Source organism: Corvus hawaiiensis, chromosome 13 (assembly GCF_020740725.1).
Source record: "Corvus hawaiiensis isolate bCorHaw1 chromosome 13, bCorHaw1.pri.cur, whole genome shotgun sequence".
In the NCBI taxonomy this organism is placed as follows: domain Eukaryota; kingdom Metazoa; phylum Chordata; class Aves; order Passeriformes; family Corvidae; genus Corvus; species Corvus hawaiiensis.
Window position 1 is genome coordinate 4,746,840 of NC_063225.1, and position 22,207 is coordinate 4,769,046.

Sequence of the window (22,207 nt, forward strand, 5' to 3'; positions counted from 1 at the left end):
TTGAGGCCACACAGCAAAGGAAACAACTCCAAGGGCAACAGCACCATGGAGCACGAACACCCTGAAGCTGACCCACCTCAGCCAGGGCAGCAGCAGAGCTCCTCACACACTATCCTGGTGGGCCAACAGTGACACCAGAGCACTACAGGAGGACTTCAGAGATGACAAAGTGACCTCAGTGCTCAGCTGCAGCCAGCTGGGTGTCAGGAGCCCTATCCAAGTTGTATGGCTGTGCAGAAATGTAAGCAATAGATTGTGGCTGTAAAGACTTAACTCACACGAGCTGAAGGCCGCAAGAACATCTAGAAAGACGAAGGAATGGAACTGAACTGCTTCCCAAATTATGTTCCTCTCTACTCATTCATGAGAATATCAAAAAAAGAAGCAGATCTTGATGATATTTTTACATCTATAAAATATGCCTGGTGAGAAGCCAAAAGCAAAATCTGATGGAACAATCAGCTGCTTCTCTGACTAAGCATCTGTGAAGTTACCTGTCTGTGTGTGCTCTGGAAAGAAAACAAGAGAAAGAAGAAAAACAACACTCATAAACTGGAGTCTCAGATAGAAATACTGTGCTAGAGAGGCATTCCAGGGAGCCTATTAGCATAAACAAAACAAAAAGCAGCATACATCAGATACAGACCAAAAGAAAAAAAATAACATGAAAAGTCTTGAGAGCAGCCCACAATTCTGTATAGTTACATAAATTTAGGGCAGTCCCAGTTACTCCGTTGGAGCATAAAATCATATGGAAGCACAGACCTGCAGCGTCAAATTGGTTACAGATATATTTAAAAAAAAAAAAAAAAAAAAAAAAAAGACATGCTGGGTCAACAATCATAAAGATCATGTTTTCAGGCAAGAAAAATGCAGAACTAAACCCACATCCAAGATACATGTTAACACTGATGTTCACAGAAGTGTTTCAGCAGCAACAAGTGTTGCGAAACAAGCTGTGCTCTTTCTGAGATTGAATGTTCAAAGAGAGGACTTCCCTTCTGCCAATGAAAATAAAACTAGTGTTGCTTACTTTACCCAAAATTAAAACACCAACATAAGGGTATAATTCTCAGGAAGTAAAACAAGGTCAGGCTGAACATTCATGAAAATCATCTGTAACCATCAAGGCAACGTTCTGAACAAATTTCTTTAAAATCTTTAAAAGGTGTTCCTCAGTGTCAAATAGAAATTCTTTTTTTTTTTTCTGAAAAAAATGCATGCAGTATTTCATCTGGAGGTTACAAAGTTCCTAGAGATCTGCCAAAGAACACAGAAATGTTATTAGAACAAAACCCAGCACAAGACTCGCAATCTTTAGTGAACATTCGTCCAGCTGGACAACACTTAACAGCTCCTGTCTTATCACTGTCATGTCTGCAAGCAGGCCAGATCCTGCCACTAACATTTATGTTCATCTTGGGGATCCCTGAGGAGCTACACTAACCCAGAACCATGTTAGTGCTCAATGTAAAAGCAGAATTAGTCCCTCCATTTCTGCCCAGACTTAATTTCATTGCTGAACGTTCCAAGTTTGGACATTACACTTTACTTCAGTGCCACATGTAGGTCAACCCCAAAATATTCACTGATGTTTCTGAAATAAAAGACAATCTGCAAACGTACATTGACAATACTGGGATAAAATAGAGGGATTTATGCCCCAAAAATCGACGTTCATCTCAAGCTGTTACATAGATCTGCAAAAGATATAGCTGCTTCACAAAGCAAAGCACAAAGAGCAAGCTAAATGCTGCACAAGGATACCATGAAACTGCATGAGAACCCAGATCATGGCAGAATTACTAAAAAGTGCAGCATGCCAGGATGAACCTGGACTTCTCTTTTATGGCAGGGAATCATTAAACCACAGCTCTTAAGCCCAAACTTTAAATCCCGAGCCCCACCCCAGATCCGCTGCCTGAAATGCAGCTCTATCTTGTTTCTGACACAAATTTGGGACTTGCTGAGGTACCCCCCAGAGAAGGGCAGCTCTTGGGCCAGGTATCCTCACAGGGAGCATCACACAGCTCTGGAGATGGTGGCCCCTGCTCTGCTCCTCTGCACAAACCACATCCATGCATCCTGCTGGGAAGCTTTGAAATACAACCAGATGCTGTGCATGACAAGACTTTCTGACAAAAAGTCCTGTTAACTACACTATTTTCAGCCACTCGAGCTATATTCCCCTCACCTAAATACAGCAGACACAGACAGGGCCAGGTTAAAAACCCAAAGTCTACCGGGGAAATGTTTTTGCCAACTCCCAGAGACTTTGAATCCCTGACATTAACTGTAAGGATCAATTCCAGGTTTGCTATTCCATGTCAGGTACCACTGAGCATGCTCTCCACAGGGCTCTTTTATCCTTCAGCATCTACTGTAATAAACAGGATTAAAGTCAGATACCAGCATTTGACTAAACGAGAGAAAATTCTACTTTTATCAATACAAATGTGACAGATTTCCAGCCACTAATCCATAGAACGATTGAGATGTCAATCACTTCCAAGTAAATGTGAATCTAAGGCTAAACACAGAATTATGAACATGCCCATTCCCATCAACAGCATCGTACACAGTGATTTCAAAATGTTCTTTTAAATATTCTAAGAAAGCAGATTTCAAAAACTTCTTTAGAAACTGTATTTTTCATTACCCTGAAGTCATACGGGAGTTAGATGCATCTCAGTTAAATGGTTTTGATTGCAGTCAGTTGCAAGGGGGATTTTCTGCCTAGCGCAGAGACATTTAAGAATATATCATAGCTCTTACTTTAGATATGCCAACAAAAATACAAAGCCATCATGTAGTCAAAAATATTTCACAGAAACACTAATGCTAAAAATCTAGCTGTATATTTAGTCATTGCTTTTACGTGTTAACTACGGAGATGATAAAACAGAGCTCACTCTCAATATAAAAACCCCACATTTTCATTGTTCCTGATAACTCTGTTAATACTGTTTTACTTGCATTCCTTTGCCAGACACTTTAAATAGACTCCACATCAAAAACATCTACTGTACAGAGAGGATATGCAGAAAAGCAAAAACATTCCTTTCCATGCTCTCGACAGAATTACGATTACAAAGAAACCACAAAATATAAGAAATCCCACCTTTAAGGAAGACTCTTACAAAGATGCTATTTCTTTCCTGCAAACAAAACCTTCTTGGAGAGAAATTTTATCCGCATATAAGAAGAGTCAGAAACCTCTGGGAAGAAATGTAGCAGCATTGGTATTCTGCTCAGAAAATGTCATCACAGATCTGTTTACCTTAACTGTGGACCATGATTCAGCCGGTGACAACCGTCTTGCATACTGATCAATTTATTTGCAGCAAAATTACTAACATTTTCTACTTTAACCATTTAGGTTCTGGAAAGAGCTACTAAGACAGGAATAATATAAAAATCCTAATTAACTAAAAACTTTCCCCTCCACCACAATGCCCTGTGCTTTGGGGTGTCTCCACCCGTAATCCTGAAGATAAATTAGGGCATATGGTGAGCAGTTACTAGAGAAACGTTCTCTTTTTTAAAATGAAAATCAGAGCTTTACCCTCTGTCTGCATCACAGGTGAATGTTAAGCACACTTGAAGGGGGGGTGGAGATGATGTGATTGAGCTGCTCAGTTGAGGGGGCACGGTCTGTTCAGCAGGGATGGAGACCAAGCATTTAAGAGAGTGGCCTAACTGGTGTTCCAGAGGCCAAATCCAGGTACCTTGCTCCCTGCCTTCTCTGCTGTGACTCTGGAGGAGATGCCAGAGTCAGTGCTATCTATCACATGCCCCATCAGGAAACTGAAGAGCAGGTTTCGAAGTCAAAGAAGTGAAATCCTCTATGGTGCCTCCACACTTGAATGTTGTGTTCACACAGGCCATGCATGTGGGATGCCCTGGGATCTCACCGCAATCCAGACCTTTCTGCGTGCCCCATAGTTCAACATCACCACCTGGATGTGCAAAAGAAGGTGGGATGCAGACACTGAATTGGAAGTAAACTGTGACAAAAGAGAGTTTTGGTCTACTTTAGGGGAATTCTTGCCGCAAGTGCTCAGCTTAAGGGACAAGGTGAGACCAATCACTGCAGGATGAGAAGTCAGTGCTGAAAACCAGGATCCAATCCTCTGAAGCATCCAAAATTAGACATGCCGTGCAGAAACCACAGTACCCAAAAACCCCACTGTGGAAACATCAGTCTTATGATTTGTAAAATGAAAAATTATTTCATACATTACTACATGATTTTGAATGGTTTTTTGACAGTACTTCTTATGTTTATTTCCAATTTTCATGTTAATCACCTTATTCATTCCAGTCATATTGGTAATTCCATTTATCCATACCTACCCTGTGGTCAAGGCACAAAAATTTCCAGAGACATCATGGAGTAAGGGAAGGATGTGGATATTCACTGCCAAAATGACCAACACAGCCCATATACAACTGAATAAACTCAGAATGCTCTTCAGCACAATCCAGAAGAAGACCTGGAGTCACATCTCTGCACCGACTGCACAGAATGTTATAGACTAAAAACTAAACCTGGAGCGCAGACAAAAAAATGCACTTTGCTACTTAAAGTTAGGCTGGGAAGAAGGGAAAGGGTAGCTGCTTCCTCATTCCTCCCATCTTCCTGACAAATGGCATGGAAACTATGCCTCTGCATTTTTCCCTGGCTATTTTTCCACTTCTTATTCCTAATTCCTTATTATCTCTTCTTGACCTATTCAGCCTCTGACTGAGGTGAAATATTTCTTGTACTCTTCAATAAGCCAATACATCCAACAGCTGACAAGTCCTGCAAAACTATGACCATTTCCCTCAAAAGAGGTTGCTGAAATTCAAAACAGAGAGCAAAGGTTAAAAAAGAAGCCTTAACGGCTCCTGTTCTGAAAGCATGTCTCTAGTCTTGGAAAACAACAAACCCTCTCAGAATTAAAACAAGGCTTGTATCTGCACTGAAGAATGAATGTGAAAACTGACCTGAACCTAAGCCTACCCCTAAAATTTGATAATCTTTCCCACTGCAGATGTGGGGGCTTTAGCTCAAGCAGAAGAGTACCCAGGTCTCCACCATGACTATGATGGATTGACACATTAGAAGAAAAGTACTTCTCACATGCGAAGTCTGGAAGTGCATGAAGGAGTGAGCCAGAAGCAAATCCAAGGACCTGGGGTAGACTCACGCTGAAAACACAACCTGAGCCTCCAACACTTGGCAAATGTCTCAGGTATAAATAGTCACAAGTGGGAAAGTGCACATGCAAATCGGGCAGGGAAGTAGGGCAGCTACTGTAAAAGGCCAGTTTACAGAGAGGATGAAAATCTGACTTTGAAAGGCTGTTTCAGGATTGATGTAAACATTATTAAAAGAAGAGAGGCGGGTGCTTAGCTTACGTGAAGGGTCACAGTAAAACAGCAGACAACAGCAGCAGGACCATTTAAGGTGTCTGAATGTGACCCTACCTGGTCTTTGGCCATTATATACATGATAATGCACTCACACAATGTAATTCCACACATAATTGTCTCTGCATTAATTTGCCCTGGTTTTATTGACATCATTTTGGCTGACATTACTGACATGTGGCAAAAGCACTAAGCAAATCACCAAAAAAACAAGGCTCCCCAAACTGTGCATCATTTCCATTTGAAAAGAATGGTGATTCTCCCTTCTTCTCTGACATTTCGTATTTGCCAAAAGTAACTGCATAATTACAAGTTATGTGCAAGAAACAGAAGGTAACATTCAATGTTATTTTCCATACTTTTTACTTAGCATCAGACCCAGCAAATAGCATATATGGCTGTTCTGTTACGTACAACTGCCCACAGCTGACCCATTGATGAACTCACAAAAACTGTGCAAGCACACGCCCAGCCTGGGCAAACAAGCACCAGGAAAAAATAATAAACTCCAATGACTTTCTTTTAAGTTTCTCAGACACAGATCATGCTCAGTCCATTAATTCTTCATTTAACAAGTCTGTTCCATTTAGCTTGTTTTGGTAGGCATTCAATTAGAAATTTATGTACAGGACAATTTTTTCCCTTTTTAAAACAGAACACTTGCTGTATTTCATCCAGTAAAACATTAGGAGGTAAAGTGAAAGCTCCAAGACCAGCTAAAGCTACACTAAAGCCAGGCACAATAATCCTGAATTAGGGAAAACGCCTGCACATGGCCCTCTCCACAGGATTACCACTAATTGTTACAAGGGCCTGGTAAAATTTGTTTCTCAGTAAATAAGCAAAGAGAACAAACTGAGAGTTACCCAGATGGCAACTGCAAGTTAAAAAAAAATAACCCTCATGGCCATACTATCAGCTTTGCCATCAGTTATGGATGAGTTTTGTCATATCTGCCTCTACATTCTTAAGATTTATTGAGATCAGGACTTCTGTCTACACAGAAAGAAAAGCCCTCTCATCCAAACACTTCGCATTTCCTGCCTTGCAGACCATCAAGCCTCTTGCTGGCCACCCTCATGACTATATAGACATATATATATATATAAACCAGAAGAGTTAAGCCTGGATTCCTCCTCCCACTACATTGCTTGTCCCCTCTCTGGAGTCACCCCAAGCCAGTCCACTCCTCAAAGGCAATGTCAAACTGCTTCAGCCACTGTCACACTATCCCACCACTTCCCCCTTCTCATCTTTCTTACCTTCCCACACCTTTAGTGCTTTTGCCAAGCTTTCCAGACCAATCACAACTATCTCTGGATGCCCCAAACTCCCTGCAATGGGCAACTGTGGATGCCAAAAAACTATATGGGTTCTATGCAGAGCCTATCCAAAACTGTGGAAAAGAAATTCACTGAGCTCTATAAATCAAACATCATGCCTGGCTCAGGAAACCTCTGAGTCACACATGGCTGGAGGGTGGGACAGTAGCCAGGGGAAGCACCACATATGCTTATTCTGATTTTTATACTCCTTCAAGCACTTGCTTTTGGTCAGTGCTAAAAAAGATATGCTGGGCTCAAAAAATTTTACTTTCAGGACAAAACAGCATGTTTTTACATCAGGAGCAGCAGACATGGCATTTCTTAAGGGTGTTTCTTCTATAAAGGCAAGAAAGAAAGGAAATTAGCCAATTACCGCTCTTACTTTATTTCATTAACAATGAAATCAAGCATTTTCCATTGTATGCCCTTGCTCTAGATCACCAATTATAGTTTTATACCATCACTGCTACTTTTTCTTTCCTAAATTCATCTTGTTTCCTTTCCCTCTTCTATAATCATCAAAATATATTTGCAAGCAAATTTCCTTTTAGAAATTCCTATGTAACTGTTTTACGATAAAGAAATAACAGTGACAGTAACTGCTCAATAGTTTATCTGCACTGTGTCACCATTTGAGGTTTCATTTTTGTTCATCCATCTTCAAACTATTTCTTTTAAAATAACATTTCTGCAATCTTCTAGCAAGTAGTCTGGCTTCTTACTACCTATCTAGCACTTATTTTCCAGCGATAGAAGCTGGTTGAGATTTCAAGCAGTTTCAGTGCTTGATCACAAATCTATTTCGTTCATGTACAAGTTCAACTGCCAATTTGTGGAAATTATTTTGAAGCTGCTATTAAAATACTTGCAATGGTATACATAAGAAAAAAATTCCACTGAGATCAATACTCCAGAGTTTACATCATAACAAGATGACAGCACTCTAAACTCCTATCAACTACATAAAACATAGTCAATAGCTGTATAAAGGCAAAGAAATAAAGCTAATTGGTAATAAATCTGTCTAGAACATTCACCAGAATGGATTTTAACTAAATGCAGATCAGGGGAAGCCTAGCTTTCTCACAAACCCAATGTCTTCTCTCAACTATTTCATTTTTTCCTCTACCCAGAAATGCACAGAAAGTCATTGCCAACATCGCTTGTCCATATTTTCTGTTAATTACAGGAGAAATCAGCTATCAGATTTCATGAGCATGCGAGGCAGTATTTATGACTATAACTTCTGGTTCACATCCGAAGAAATTTGACAAGATACTTCTTAAATAATGAGCAGAAATATTCACGTGAATTAATAAATTCTTGGTCCCCTCATATAATCGTTTCATAAAAACATTCTTATACCACACTTTCATTGAGATAGCACTGTCTAGGTTCACAGGTGCAAGCAGTTATACAAGTAGTTTATCCCAAATGCAGACATTTGAAAATCCACGGAGCCAGACCAAAGCAGAAGTGTTATCCTGCCCCTGACCTGCCCACTACAACAGAGCACGGGGCAATCACCAGGAGGAATCTTCTCTACAGTCACTTTATTGAGCCAAGTCACCAAGGGGCTGGCAAGGAAGACCATGAAGGATTTGTACATCCTTTTTCCAAGGAAGTGGCCACTGTCAAACTCCATCACACCAAACCCAGCACTGCTCTGGCAGTGGCCCACGAGCTGCCCTGCAAGCCACTGACCACGCTGGGGTCACAGACCTGAGGTCTTTGTGGTGTTCCCACACAGCCCAAGACATTTACTCCCCATCAGCTGCAGAAAGCTCGGGAACAACACAGTCCAAGTACAAAGATGTAAAACATGGACCACTCTGATTCAAAGTATTCATTGAAAATTACTGACTTGTGTCCTTCAAATGCCTTTATTATTTATTACAAAGATTTTTAAGTGTGCCTCAGAAGGGTATGTTAATTTTAAATTTCATTCAGAACAGCAACTTGCATTACCAAATACTTAATTATCAGTAAATTTACAGTGTCCTTGGGCACTGTTGGGTAATCAGAATGCTATTGTTTTCATTAAACAGCATTCTATTGATAGCACTAATGACTTCAGTTCTGCTTGATCAACAAGCAAATGATGCTTATTTGATGTTATGATAATTAATTGGCCTTTCAGGTGTTTTCACACCCCAATTCATTACTAAGAATAAGAATTTTAATGTGAAACACCTTAAAAATAATATCAGCATTCATCAAAAATACATTCTAAAAAGTGGTTTAATACTTTTTCCTTTTCTCATGATTTCTAATACAACATTCTCTGCCTAACAACTGCAGGGGGAAAAAGCCACACTTAACTCCATTTCAAAAACCCAGGCTGAGCCTGAGCATTGTAAATATTCAGTTCATTTTATGCCTGTCTGAAATTCCAATAAGTCTAAGGAGATTTTCTGATTGAAACTTCTTTTGTTTTTTCTCCTCTGAAGATTGAAGAAAACAGCCAACCTCACTTTCCCATAGTAGCAAGAAGGATCAAAAAATATGACTTAAATAGATTGTAGAAGTGAACAGACTGCTCGTGCAACCCAGCCATTCCTGCTCCAAACTCCACACCTGGTGGATGAAATACTGTAGTCCAGCCTTCAGACCATGGAAGAGGGCTGTGGATAAGAAAATTCCAGATTCAAATTGAACTGCACCTTGAAAAGCCACCTGAAAAGAGTGCACCAGTCTTCCCACCTGTCACCAATGTGGATGTGTTCAGTTTAACCTCCCAACAAGGACAACATTCAGAACATCTTCCCATGTCTTAACTAATCTGATATACCAACCCACATCAGCAGTTACCCTCTTCTTTGCAGATGAGTTTCTCAAACCCTGGATTTTTTCTGCAAGCAAAAAAGCCCCAACATTTCAAATAAAGGTCTTAGTGATTTTTCTACTTTTCACTGCCCCTTCACTTCACTAAATATTTTTAGAACATTCTGCCTTTTAGGTCATTTCAAAGATTATATCTTTCATGTCTGCAAATTAAAAAATAAATACTAGAAGTTCACAAGCTTTTGGGTGCTCAAAGGTAACTGTTATTTGCTGCTGTTGTTGTTACTTTCTAGAATTTTTTGTTCCCACAAATGTTCCAAATGGCACACCCCAATGTTATGGCATAAGGGAAACCTTCATGGGCATGTAGAAAATACAGAATACTACTAAGCTCTACTGAAGAATATTCCTTAGTGTTACTTTAGGTTTACTACACTCCCAAGAATTTGTCATGAATTTTTGGAACACTTTTTTTTCTGCTTAACTTCTTCCCAGAGCTACTTCCTGAACATATCTCATAAAACTGAATCTCATGCTTTGCTTTTAAAAATTACCAGTTTTTAAAGAGAGAAAATGCTGTTTCCAGGTAGGCTGTGCTAGATTTTCTGACATGATCAGCTGTAATGGCGATGCTCTTACTTGCTTTTTCAGAATTACAGAATACAAGATTTTCTGGATGTTCTACCAGTGAACTATCAAACAACAACAACAAAAAAGCATACAACAACAACAAAGCATTATTTTTCTATGTCCCCATATTCATATTAAACATGATTTGACAGCCATTACAAGCCACTTGTTCCCAAAAGCATACAGACAGTTCTGTGGATATATCAAAGGCAGAAGTGAAGAATGATACTGAAAAAAACCTCACTGTAAACAAACTGGATGTTTGTCAAAAAACAAGCTGATTGTTTGTCTGTAAATATTGACCAAACTAAGGTTTTAGCTTTGCTATTTGCTGACTGAAGAGTAGCACAGGCAAGTACACAGGACACACAAGATTAGTCTGAATTCCAAACCTGGCAATCAGGTTCCAGCTACTACAGGGACTCTACGCAACAAAGCAAACAACCAGTGGCAGCCACATGCATTTACCAAGAAATCACTACAAATATTTTATCATTATACTTCAACATTAGAAAGAATCACGATTTGGTTGCTGAGAATGTATTTACTTCCAGGGGCAGCTCATTGATTTGATTTAAAGAGCAGTTTGAGTTAACCCACTAATCAAATACCCACATATGATACATTTTCCTGCTTTTTAAATTTAACTTGCAAATGCACAATGAACACTTGAAAAGTACCTCATAATTTTCACTTAGTGTAACTGTGTTTTTCATATAGTCTGATCATCTCTTTGCTGCATGAAGCAATGTACATTTTGTTCTCAATCTTAATAGAAACTGTAACTGGATGAGAATGAACTAACACATTTTTAAAGGCAAATTTAAGCACCAAAAGCAACCGTAAGACAGCAAGACATAAGTTGTAAAACCCATACTAATACTTTAAAGCCAGGTGGATTGTTGCTAGTTCAGCACTGAAATAACTATCTATCGTGTATATTCTGCCAAGACACTTAAAAAGCACATTATCCAAATATCCTACCTACTCCGTAAAGAAAATACAAATTAATGGTGATTCATGTGCTCAGAATAAATAATAACTGCTGTTTCCAGAGAGAAAGGAGCTGTATATTTTCCTTTTGTCTCTGTTTCTTCCCAAAGGGAGAAAAATTTTTTGCTAATCCAACATCAACATGGTTGCAATAAAAGTCTATTAATAAAATATTATCAATTAGTACATCACAATGAAACACATTCTCTTCTTGTTCCAGCATAGGCATTTTACACTCTCTTACAAATATGCCCTTTTTACAAAAGATACGTATGAGAAAAGTATCTCAAATTAAGCAGGCTTATAAACAGGATTTGCAAACTGGTGCTAAGATAAATAAAAACAAAATTCAGACGACTTAATTATGGCATGTGAATGTTATTTGTCAGAGATTCAGTAGAAAGCCTGTAGTAAACGTGAACCCTGTCCAATGCCTGTACCACGAGGCTGCCTTCCTGCCCTGGTCAATTCTCAGACATGAGACAGCCAGGGATACACGAGAAATATGCAGCCAGCATGCAACAGCCAGGAATTTTCCTGCACAGCGACAATTTACTGGTCTCTGAAATTCTTATTCATAATTACCACATTCATTTTAAATTCAGCAATGACGAAAGAGTATTTTGTCCTTAGGACCATCTTGAAAAACCAAGAGAGGGGCGTAGGTGGAGACACAACGAACTCCGGAGCCAAACTCGGATACAACATCATTAACCTCCACACGTAACACTCAGAGATGGAGCCAAGGCTCCTCCAACCCTGAACCATTTACCACATGCATGCCCTTCCTAGAGCAAAGTGAGGATTGGCATGCTGCCTGTGTCTCAGTTCTGCCAAGGGCAGAAAGGCTTTTGCACATCAGTAGATGAGGCAGAACCAATTCCTTAATGTCATATCAACCTTTTCATCAAAGTCGTCAGATACTACTTTAGAGAAGGAATAAAGAGGCATGTGCCAGCTATGAGACTAATGAATAGCTTTCCTCCAGCAAAACATAATTCAGCATGAACTTCACGTTACTGTTCTTTCCACCCACTCACACATCTCCAGCTGATACTACTCAACCACAATGCCAACAAGTAAAACCACACACCTTTTAATTCAGCTATTGTACACCAGCACTAGGATTTCATTTTACAGTGCCATCCTATAGCTGCCTAACCTCAAACATTATTTACATTATTTACGTGCCTCCTTTTTTTAAAACATGCATGGAACCTGGAGGGAGAAACACAAGTGACAAAAGAGAACACTTTGGAGAGCAAAGATATTGAGACTGGTAGCTTTCATTAAAACATTAAAGACCATTATAAGCCTCAGTCCCATTTACAGCTCAGAACCAAAGAGTTCTGAAGCAGAAGGAGGACACCACTAAAACAAAGTATGATTGAGTCAGGAAATGGTTTGGAAACATATAATATTAGCTTGTCTGAAGAGTGAAAGAGTATCAAGATATATTTAAGCAAAAGACTAATACATCTCAGAAAGGCACATGTTCACTGAGTGTATCAGGAAGAGATCAGAGAGTACAGAAAGTCCAGGAACATTCGGGTTTTATTTAGAAGAAAAACAACTCAACATCTGTGATCATTCAAGAACCAAGCCTCAAGTATGCATAAACTGTAAGGAGCCCAAAGACACATATACACCCAAGTACCTCACAGTGATCATCAACAACAAAGAAGGAAGAAAATTCCCCACTGCTGTCTTATTCTGTAAGTATCCACAATGGAAATGTTATACTTAAAGTGTCTGTAATGGGCTATTTTTGATAGGGGTTCCATGTAGTCTGATCTAGAACATTTTGTTCTTAGTGAGCATCCAGTTCCAGAGAAATAGTTTCACTTGGACCGACCCTAACCCATAGATGTCAGGGAATATACAGAGGCATTACACATTTTTAAGGACTTGGTTTGGAAAACTGGGAAATTTGGATTCTGCACGCCTCCACACGCTGCATTTGGGGAAGCTTGTTATGTTCACTTAAAACATTCTTAATTCCAGCAGTCCACTGTCCCCTTTGCTGGTGATGCAGTTAGAAAGTATTCTTATTTTCCAGTCCTCATAAGAGAGTCTGGAAACCCTCCTGTGCTTTTCTTAGTGATGGCTCATTTACTTTAATTTCAACAATGAAAATGCATATTTCAAACCTTCACTGGTAAGCAAAAACATACTGCAATGACTGCTCCAACAAACCTGATTGCACAGCAAAATAAAGTTACTTTCTTTCTCTTTTTTCCATAAACCAGAAATATTGCCTATTTTAGATGAAAACATAACAAAAATTAGCAGAGGAGCTCTTATCTCTGAAACACTGAAATCTTTACATAGCTTCAATAATTTGCTATTATATTCCTACACTGAAACTCTCATTAAAATAAAGAAAAGTTTTTATTATGCAGCCTTACTTTCTACTGGTCAAACCACTACTTATTAGAGAAAGAGCAAAACATTCCCAGGATGAGACATCTATATGCACATGGCCAGGGTATCTCTTATAGATGCTTTAAAAAAAAGAATAATTGAAAACCAAGGAAAACATTGGTGTCCCCATATACTATGACATGAACATGACTCACAGGAGTAGACAACAGACCAACCACATTTTTCCCAAACCTTCTCAAAGGGCAACCTCCACAGACTGATGCTAAATGAGCCACCTCTCAGTGACTGGGAACACAAGAACTCAGCATTTCAAACTCAGCTTTTCTAGCTATCACTACTTTCAGTATTTAAAGCTGGGCTCAAAATTGAGCTAGGAACTTGGCTAGTAACTTCACTGGACACAACACAACGGAAACCCAGCTCATTCATGGCCCTGCAGTACGAACAGCAATACAAGTTTTTGTCCATGAAAGGATGAAACATGATGCAGAGGGCAGTGACACACAGCAGCTAGTGCGTTTTAATAGCTAATTTTACAGCTATAATCCACTTCCCACGGCTACTGTTAACAATCAGCACCTCATTTCAGGAGCTGACTTCTGCTACGTGTTGAGGGGTCACTGTGTGCTGGGCTGATTAACCACCCTCCATGTGGCACAAGCTCAGGAAATTGAAATACCAGCCTCATTCTCACACGCTGGTCACAGCAAACTTGCCACATAACTTTAGCAGCCTGTCCTTCTTCAGGATGTTACTGAATGACCTGCAGGCACACCAGGTGCAGCCTGTTTTTACTTACTGCAGTAGTTATGTGGATATTGGGGATGCACTCTGCAAAGCACAGTCCAGGAAACAGGAGACAATGTTCTCAAAAGAATTAGACAGTAAATTGAGTAAGATCTGAGACTACTGCTGTGATCTATTCATAAGAAGTTACTTTTAACTCTTCTTGCATTCAAAATAATCGGTTCTATCCCAGGTTTTAAAAGCATTTCCAGCTCAGTATGAATTTTCCATCCAATATTACAGATATTACAGGCAATACAATTTTAAAATATATGCATTTCAAGGGCATTTAACAGCACCCAGATGTCCAGCTACCTTCACTAATAGAAAGAGCCAGCAGTAACAAGTTCCTAAAATTACCTACTTGGATAGAATTGTGTTCTGGATTAGTACTGGGAAAGTATTAAAGACCATTTTTCAAAATCAGGCCTGAAGGTTCCTCAGAAACAGGTTTTGCTTTTACCTCTGAGGAATACAAATATGCAGTGTTTTTGTTCTTTGCAGCTCAGTGATTTACTGGCATGCCTCTTCCCATAAAATATTTGCATATATCTGAGAGTCAAACTGTTCTGATACATTCTGCATTTGCCAGGAAGTGAACGCTTCAGTTCAGTGTAACTGAACATTTAAAGAACGACAGGCACCAGGACAAATGGCAGCATAATTAACATACCAATGAAGAGCCAGTTGTTAATTACTATCCATTTTAGGCATTTTGTATGAGCAACTTACCTGAAAAGCCTTTCCATCTGCATGCTGGCAAAGCCAGTAATTAAACAATTCAACACTCCTTTTGCTTGATTAGAGAAAAAATTACAATTATTTTATATTATTCTGCTTGTCACATGCAGTTGACATTCAGATGAGAAAAACCTGCAGCAGCCCAGATCCAGGCATTTGAAATGAATACTATGAGCTGTACTTGAACAAAACAGCAACACATACACATCCAGGGCAGATGCAAGCTAACAGAGGCTCCTAAATTGACCCAGCTGATTACACCTCACAGTACCTGCTGGGCTGCAGGGAAGGCAGCACAGTTGCTACTCCTAACAGAGAAAGTACCACTTTCCTCTAAGGGGGACTTCAGATGCTCCCTACAGAAAGGAATCTGAATTTATAAGCTGTTGAAAGACTTGGGAGTAGCACCAGCACAATGCCAGGATTCATTTACATTTCAACAACACTAACTGAGAAGTCAACACAAAGCTCAGCACAGCTCCACAGAGAAAAAACAGTAGTTACAGGAGTTGTGAGAAAGGTAGAGGCACCTAGGTGTGAAAAGCAGGATTGAAACCATGGGATAGAAATACTAAAGATAGGCACAATGGAAACAAACGCTGACAAAAAAGAGAGAGGAAGCAGAAAGTTTAGAAACATTCATCAGTATGTAGAGTATCCAAAACAAAGGATTTCTCTTTCTCCCTGTGCAGATGGCTTTGCTCAAGGAAAACCAGCGTGCTTTGGGTACAAAAAAAAAGGAAATTACATCTATCTTGAAAACAGCTTCTAATTCATTACACATCGCATGACTATGGCCACTAATCCATGTAAACAATAAAACTGAGATCCATTTGAAATTCTGACTATCCAAAATAAACTCTGAATCAGCCCTTGCTAAAAAATTGTCATTCCCCATTTCATCCTGCATTTTCAAACCATGTAATTTCTGCACATTAAAGGGCAGATCTTGCCAAAATCCTGTAACGTTTTGTGACAAAGTAGTCTTCCTGGAACAGACAAAAAGTGCATGGTCCATGGGGGTTTACTCAATCTATTAATTTTCATGGGGATTTTTATTTGAAACAATAGAAGACGATGAATGATTTTTTTAAAAGTTTTTTCTTTAATAACAATGTGCACCTATCACACTTGGGTTATAATCAGAAGGTAAATAAAATGTACAAATGCAGCCTCATAGAATTTTTCCTTTCCTCACTTGACAGAATGATTGATGCAGATGGGGTGACAGGAAATGCTTTAGAGCTGAACAAAGAAAACACTGTTAGCAAGAAGTAAACTGTACCAATGGTTTGTAGAGCAAGCATCCACCCACGATTTCTGGAACGTCACATTTTTAGCCCGTGCCGTCCAGCAAATGTGATGTTTTGCATGAAATAAGTTACAGAATGGTGAAGGAGCACCTCTGACTCCGCAGATTTCTTTCTCACACAACCTTTATTGAGCACACCCCTACAGTCAGAGAAGTAGCTTGGGTTGCTATCTGCTATCTGCACCCAGGGCAGCATCTCTGCTCTCCCCAGAGCTGGCGAGACAGAACAGCTCATCCTGAGCTGATTCATCCATCTCTAAGTACTGCTGGCCAGCCAAAGACACTTTGCTATAGATAGACTGGAAAATCTGCCAGAGATCTACAAGAGCCGCGATCTAAATTCCCATCTCTTAAACTCAAGATCCCTCTTTCTCTTTTCTACTGCAAATTTTAATAACATTGTAATTTCTGCAGGTAGCACTGAATTAACATCTTTTCCATTCCTGCTTGTCAGTTATGAAGCAGTAAGCCCCCCAAAATTACTCTGAACGACACACATATCTGATCTTCACAACCATTTAAGCATAATCTGTGAATACATCTTCATAATGACAGCCCCATTTCTGTCCTCTTAATAACAATAATCACTACATCAACAGGGTTATTTTGCCTTGACTATTTTGAAAAGACTATTTTTTTTCTTTTCTACCTAATCTCTATTGCAATTTTCCTTACTGCTAAGAAATATCAGCAACACCATATGGTATTACAGAAATCAGCAATATCTCTTTTGTTTTGCGTTTTTATTAGAGGCATGGGGAAACATCATTCTATTGAAAAAAAATACTTGGAACTAACCACAAGCTACATATGCAAATTTTAAACAACTATTTTGTGATAGAAGAGACGAAATCTTTTGTATGCCCTATACCTATATATTAGAAATATAAAAATGACACTTTTTCAATGCCAATTACTGCTCAGTACACAGTCCTGAAGGACAAAACATAATCACAGAACAATTCAAGAGGCATTGGCATCTCATACCACAGTTTGACTGAATTAAGGACCAATTCTGCAGTACAAGAGCTATGAAAACACAAGAAGAAAAAGATCTGCAATGTACACCTCCCATTAGCTAATGAGTGTTCTAATTTTGAAACCTTTTTTTTTTTTAACTTTATCTTAGAATGATGACTACTTTTTTGCATACCAGAAACATCAGAGCTCATTATAACCTCCATCACTACAACACTCCATTTACTCCCCAGGATGCTGTTAAATTGATTTTTTAGTTTACTGGATAGCCTGTATTGTAATGAAGGGCAGAGCAGCAGCAATAAAACACAACTTTTGGGCTTTGAGTTGAACAATTCTGAAATCTGAAACATTGAAGTAGATTCTTTTTTTAAAATCACCAATTTCAAAGCTTGATGAAATCTAAAGAAAAGAATGGCCAGATTGTCAGAAAGCCAATTCCTTTCGGGAATATGGACTGAGCAGCATCAAAAAAATTCTTCCACAGCCCTTAATACCTTAGTAACTTCAGCCCAAATGTAAGAATGGGTAACAAATTATTTGGTTCTCAGAATATCTAGTTCAAGTAGGAGAATGATTTATCTCCACTTAACTCCCAAGCCAAACAAACACATAAAAACCAAAACCACCTCCCAGAACCCACTGCACTTGCCTAAACCAAGAGCCCAGATGCAGGGCTGAGTTACAAGTCTTCACAAATAGGATGGAAAATTTGCTGTTAACTCATTACAAAGTGAAAGTAAAGAGAGCTTATTTAATAACCTTTCTTCAAGTTAAAACACCAGGCTTTTTTTATCTTGGATTAGCCACAGGCTCAAAGTATCCCTCATGAGCTGCTGTGGTTGCAGTAGTAATGTCCTAAGCCCCAGCAACCCCTTTCTCTCGTGTCACACCACCTCTCTCTACACATTTCTAGCAGATGCCCTTTTGAGGACATGTTGCTCCCCATACCTTTGTATTTTGGGCTCTCTGCTTAAACAGAAATCTCTAAAAGGAGCTTCAGAGATTACATGAACAAGTCAGTTACCTTTTTTTTTTTTTCAATTAAATATAAAAATACAACCCTAAGGATTCATAAAATCTTAAAACATAGCCAAAAATGCATCCTATGGGATCTTGTCTCTAAAGGAACTCCAGATAAACTCCAAAATCTCATGATACTTGACTTATGAGTTCGTGCCATTTTGGCAATACAGCTGTGTGTACTACTTTCCATCTAGGGGTATCTCACTGGGAAGAACTGAAAGGATGCCAACAATTCATTTCGCATCACCTGACCACAACAGAAAGTTGGGTCAGACTGGAACTCCTCACCCAAAACCAGGTAATGTCTCAGGAAAAAAAAATTCCTAAACTCATTAAGAGCTTTATGTTTTCATCCCACCCTGGTTAATACAAGAATCACCACTCCATGGATCACACTCAGGTTAAGTAAAAACTGAACCCAGAGTACCAACAGTTACGGACAAAGTTTGCATTCCAAAAATAATACATTTAAAACAGACGTGGCACTAAGTTACTCTGCTGCAAGCAGTAATTTACAAAATGCTTGCTACACCTCCACACTTTTTTTGTTCTTAAATCCCATTTAATATGCCAATCTTATTGCAGGAGGAAATAAATTAACTGTGATGCTTTGTGCCAATGCAGATGAGCTTCCCACACACCTGTATTGTGTTTCGCACTCCAGTTCGTCATCCAGAGTACGAGAAGCCAACAAAGTGCTCCTAACCAGACCCGCTCCCAAGGCTGAGCGTGCAGGAAGAGGAAGCAGCTTAGCCCACACAGCCCCTCACTGTGTCAGGGTGATGTCCAGCTGCAGCTATGCACAAACACCTTCACCAAAAAGAACCATCAGCGTAGATCTAACGCAGCCCAGGAAACCCACAGAGGTGGCCTTACCCACACCACAGATTTGGTCCCTGACACCGCAGTTCCTGTGAGCTTCAGACGGGTACGGATGCAAACTGCCCCCACTTCTATGAACTTCCCTAACTCAAACTCTCCATTAAAAAGAGATCAGCGGGAAAACAGATAACTCTGCATCTAACACAAGAGAGAAGATGCTGCCACGGAGCAGTGCATGGTTCTGTAGCAGGAGATCCCACACTGAAAGACCTTCACATGGTTAGAGAACACCCAGCTTTTCTCTCTCTCTGCTAATCCCCATTCCACTATCTAGAATATGAATAAAACCACATGTATTTGTATTGTGGTAGATGCAAGTTAATGTCCTGCCTAAATTACCAACTGTTATTAGAACCCCAGACAATTGCTCAATAAAAATTTAATCATATTGTAATTTCTAATCATCATTAAAGATGTTTAATAAGTTAATCTCTCTATTGTGCTCCCCTAACATTGCAGATCAGAAAGTCAACTGGTGCAAGGTGGCACAGCTTCACCAGTACTAATAGGGCTACTTTCATGTTACTCCAGCTGAGGATCTGTCCCCAAGAGAAAACAACAGGATTAAAATCATTGCACTACAGATTTTGACTGGTTTCTCTGCATTGCTTTGCAGCTACTTAAAAAAAAAAAAAAATAAGAACAGCAACAAATTATGATTTTAAAAAGCCACAGTACAAGTCAAGGTATTTCACACAGCTCTATCTTCTGCTGTCCGTGGTAGAGCAGAGGCAGCATTATGCTACAGATCGAGGGTCCCCTTTCCTCACAGCTCCCCACTTCGACTTCGCCCCTGGTGTCTGACAACAACGCTCACGCATGGAAAACGTGGGAGGATCATTAACAGGCAGCGAGTTTGTCATTCAGCTCAGAGCCGCTCCAACCGCCCAGACAGGGAGCAGAATGATGCTCTGTAACCTCAGCCTTGCAGAAGGTGATCTTGGTTCACTTCAGGAAACCAACACGTCTCCTCATCCTTCCCACGGACCGGCAATCTGTGCTTCAGAGAGTTTGAGGACCACACTGCAAGTCAACTTTCACCGTGTCACGTGCACAGAGATGCACACAGACAACACGCTTGGCTCTTCTTTCCCTTTTTTTATGTTTCCTCAATGACCCCATTACACTCCCTCAATTCACGAAGCGGTCACAGGAGAACAGTGGTGAAGCCCTACTCAGAGGCAGGAGCAGTCCGTGCATGCCGTACCTCCTGCAACCACATCTTTTTGTGGCTTCAGCTGCAGGCAGGTGGGTACAGAAAGTGGAAAAGGTTGGTGCAAAAGGGGCACTGGGCTCTGCTGTAACTCAGCAGTTTCAGCACTGATGTCTAAGCGGACAGGGCCGTTCCTTCAGTGTGTAACTTGGAGAGCAGATGGGAGAACGGCAAACCAAACCCAAGTCAAAAATGTTGTTTGTATCCTCCTCTGTCTGCAAAACTGATTGTAGCTGTGAGTGCACACAGTGAAACTCTCTGCTACGGTGCACAACATGGCACCCTGAAAGCTAAATAGTATTAATTTAATAACCTTCCATTAAATATTTATTTTCATTTAATATGTAGAATTCTGATATTAAAACTTAATCTGACTGACAAATATCAGTTTCTGCTCACTGTATTGGCGCCTACTGAACCAAATTCATTGTTTATATCATAATATTTACTTTCAGCATGACAACTACACTACCAACTACAGCAGGATTTAATCTAATGAACAAGCTTTAAACATTAATTGGCATTTACTCAAATAAGCCTTTAATTGTCAGAACTCAATCTGACTCCACAATAAAAAATGACACAATGCAAGCACATATTAAAACAAGTAAAACTGGGATTGACCTTTAATAGCAATATACTTCCTTAGCATCGAGCCCAGTGTAACATCTGTTGTTCCACTTATTTTTAGTGTCAGATACTTGTTGATCCACAACAAGTTGACCCAATACCTCTCCAAAATATCACTCTGCCCTTTCATCCAAACTCACTTTATTCCATCACGCACTAATGAAAACAGATGTCGCGTCTCACAGACACGTAACACAACGTCGGTGAACGCATTCCCTCAAGAAAATTTCAATGGGAAAATGTTTGTAAGTTGCTTTTGTCAATTACTCTAGTACTAACAGCAAATATTTACTGCATCCTTTGGAAAGCAAACAAACACAGGGCACATGCCGAGGTGCCCTTGGTCAGTTTCAACACCCTGTCCTGGCTTCACGAGCCGACAATAACGCTGACAAACGCAGAGGCAGGGAAAGCCAATGTTCCTACTCATGCCCAGGGCAGGCACGGCTCCGCACTGCCCGTCCCCGCTGCTCTCCTGCCCTATGCCCGCGAATGCTTATGCACAACTCTTCATTTCTGCAGGGCTGCACCCAGCGCCGGCAGCCGGGGCGACAAGGGCGGCGTGTCCCGAGGAAGCCCCACGGGCTCCCGGCTATGCTGGCCCGGCTCTGCCCGGCCCGTGGCCCCGCGGGGGCGGCGGGAGGAGCGGCGGAACCGCCCCGGGGCTGCGGGGACTGCGCCGGGCCGGGCCGGGCCGGGCGGGGGGAGCGGCGGCGGGGGCGTGTTGTGCGGCGGGGCCACTTGGGGCGAGACGGCAGCTACTCACCGGGAGGGTTTACCGCCGCCGGCGTTGCCATCTTGTCTCTGAGAAGGATTAAGACAAATGCAAGAGGGGCGGAGGGATGCTCAGAGCAGCCCGGGGGAGGCGCGGGAGGGGGCAGGCAGCTGGCGCCAGGGCGGGCGGGCCGGGCGGCGCGGGGGCGGCGGCTGCTCCCGCCCCGGGACCGGCGGCGCTGCCCGCTCCGTGCCCAAGATGTCCGATGGCCCCGCGCCGCCTCTGCTCATGCGCCGCGCTCAGTGAGCATGTGCCGGGCGGCCGCACATGTGCGCTGGGCCCGCGGCCGCCGCTGCCCGCCCGGGACCCCCCGCAAGAACCGGCGGGAG

At 40.8% G+C, this 22,207-nt stretch overlaps 1 protein-coding gene across 6 annotated transcripts in view; it reads right to left on the reverse strand.

Annotated features, from left to right (window-relative positions):
- ARNT2 (aryl hydrocarbon receptor nuclear translocator 2) overlaps nt 1-22,001 on the reverse strand; it is a 98,954-nt gene extending 76,953 nt beyond the window's left edge. For 2 of the 6 annotated variants that reach the window (XM_048317598.1, XM_048317594.1), the window contains exon 1: nt 21,870-22,001. In XM_048317598.1, the coding sequence (XP_048173555.1) occupies nt 21,870-21,900 (31 nt within the window). In that variant the 5' untranslated portion in view covers nt 21,901-22,001. The other 4 variants (XM_048317597.1, XM_048317592.1, XM_048317596.1 and 1 more) reach the window with 3 other exon arrangements.
- Between the last annotated feature and the right edge of the window lie 206 nt (nt 22,002-22,207).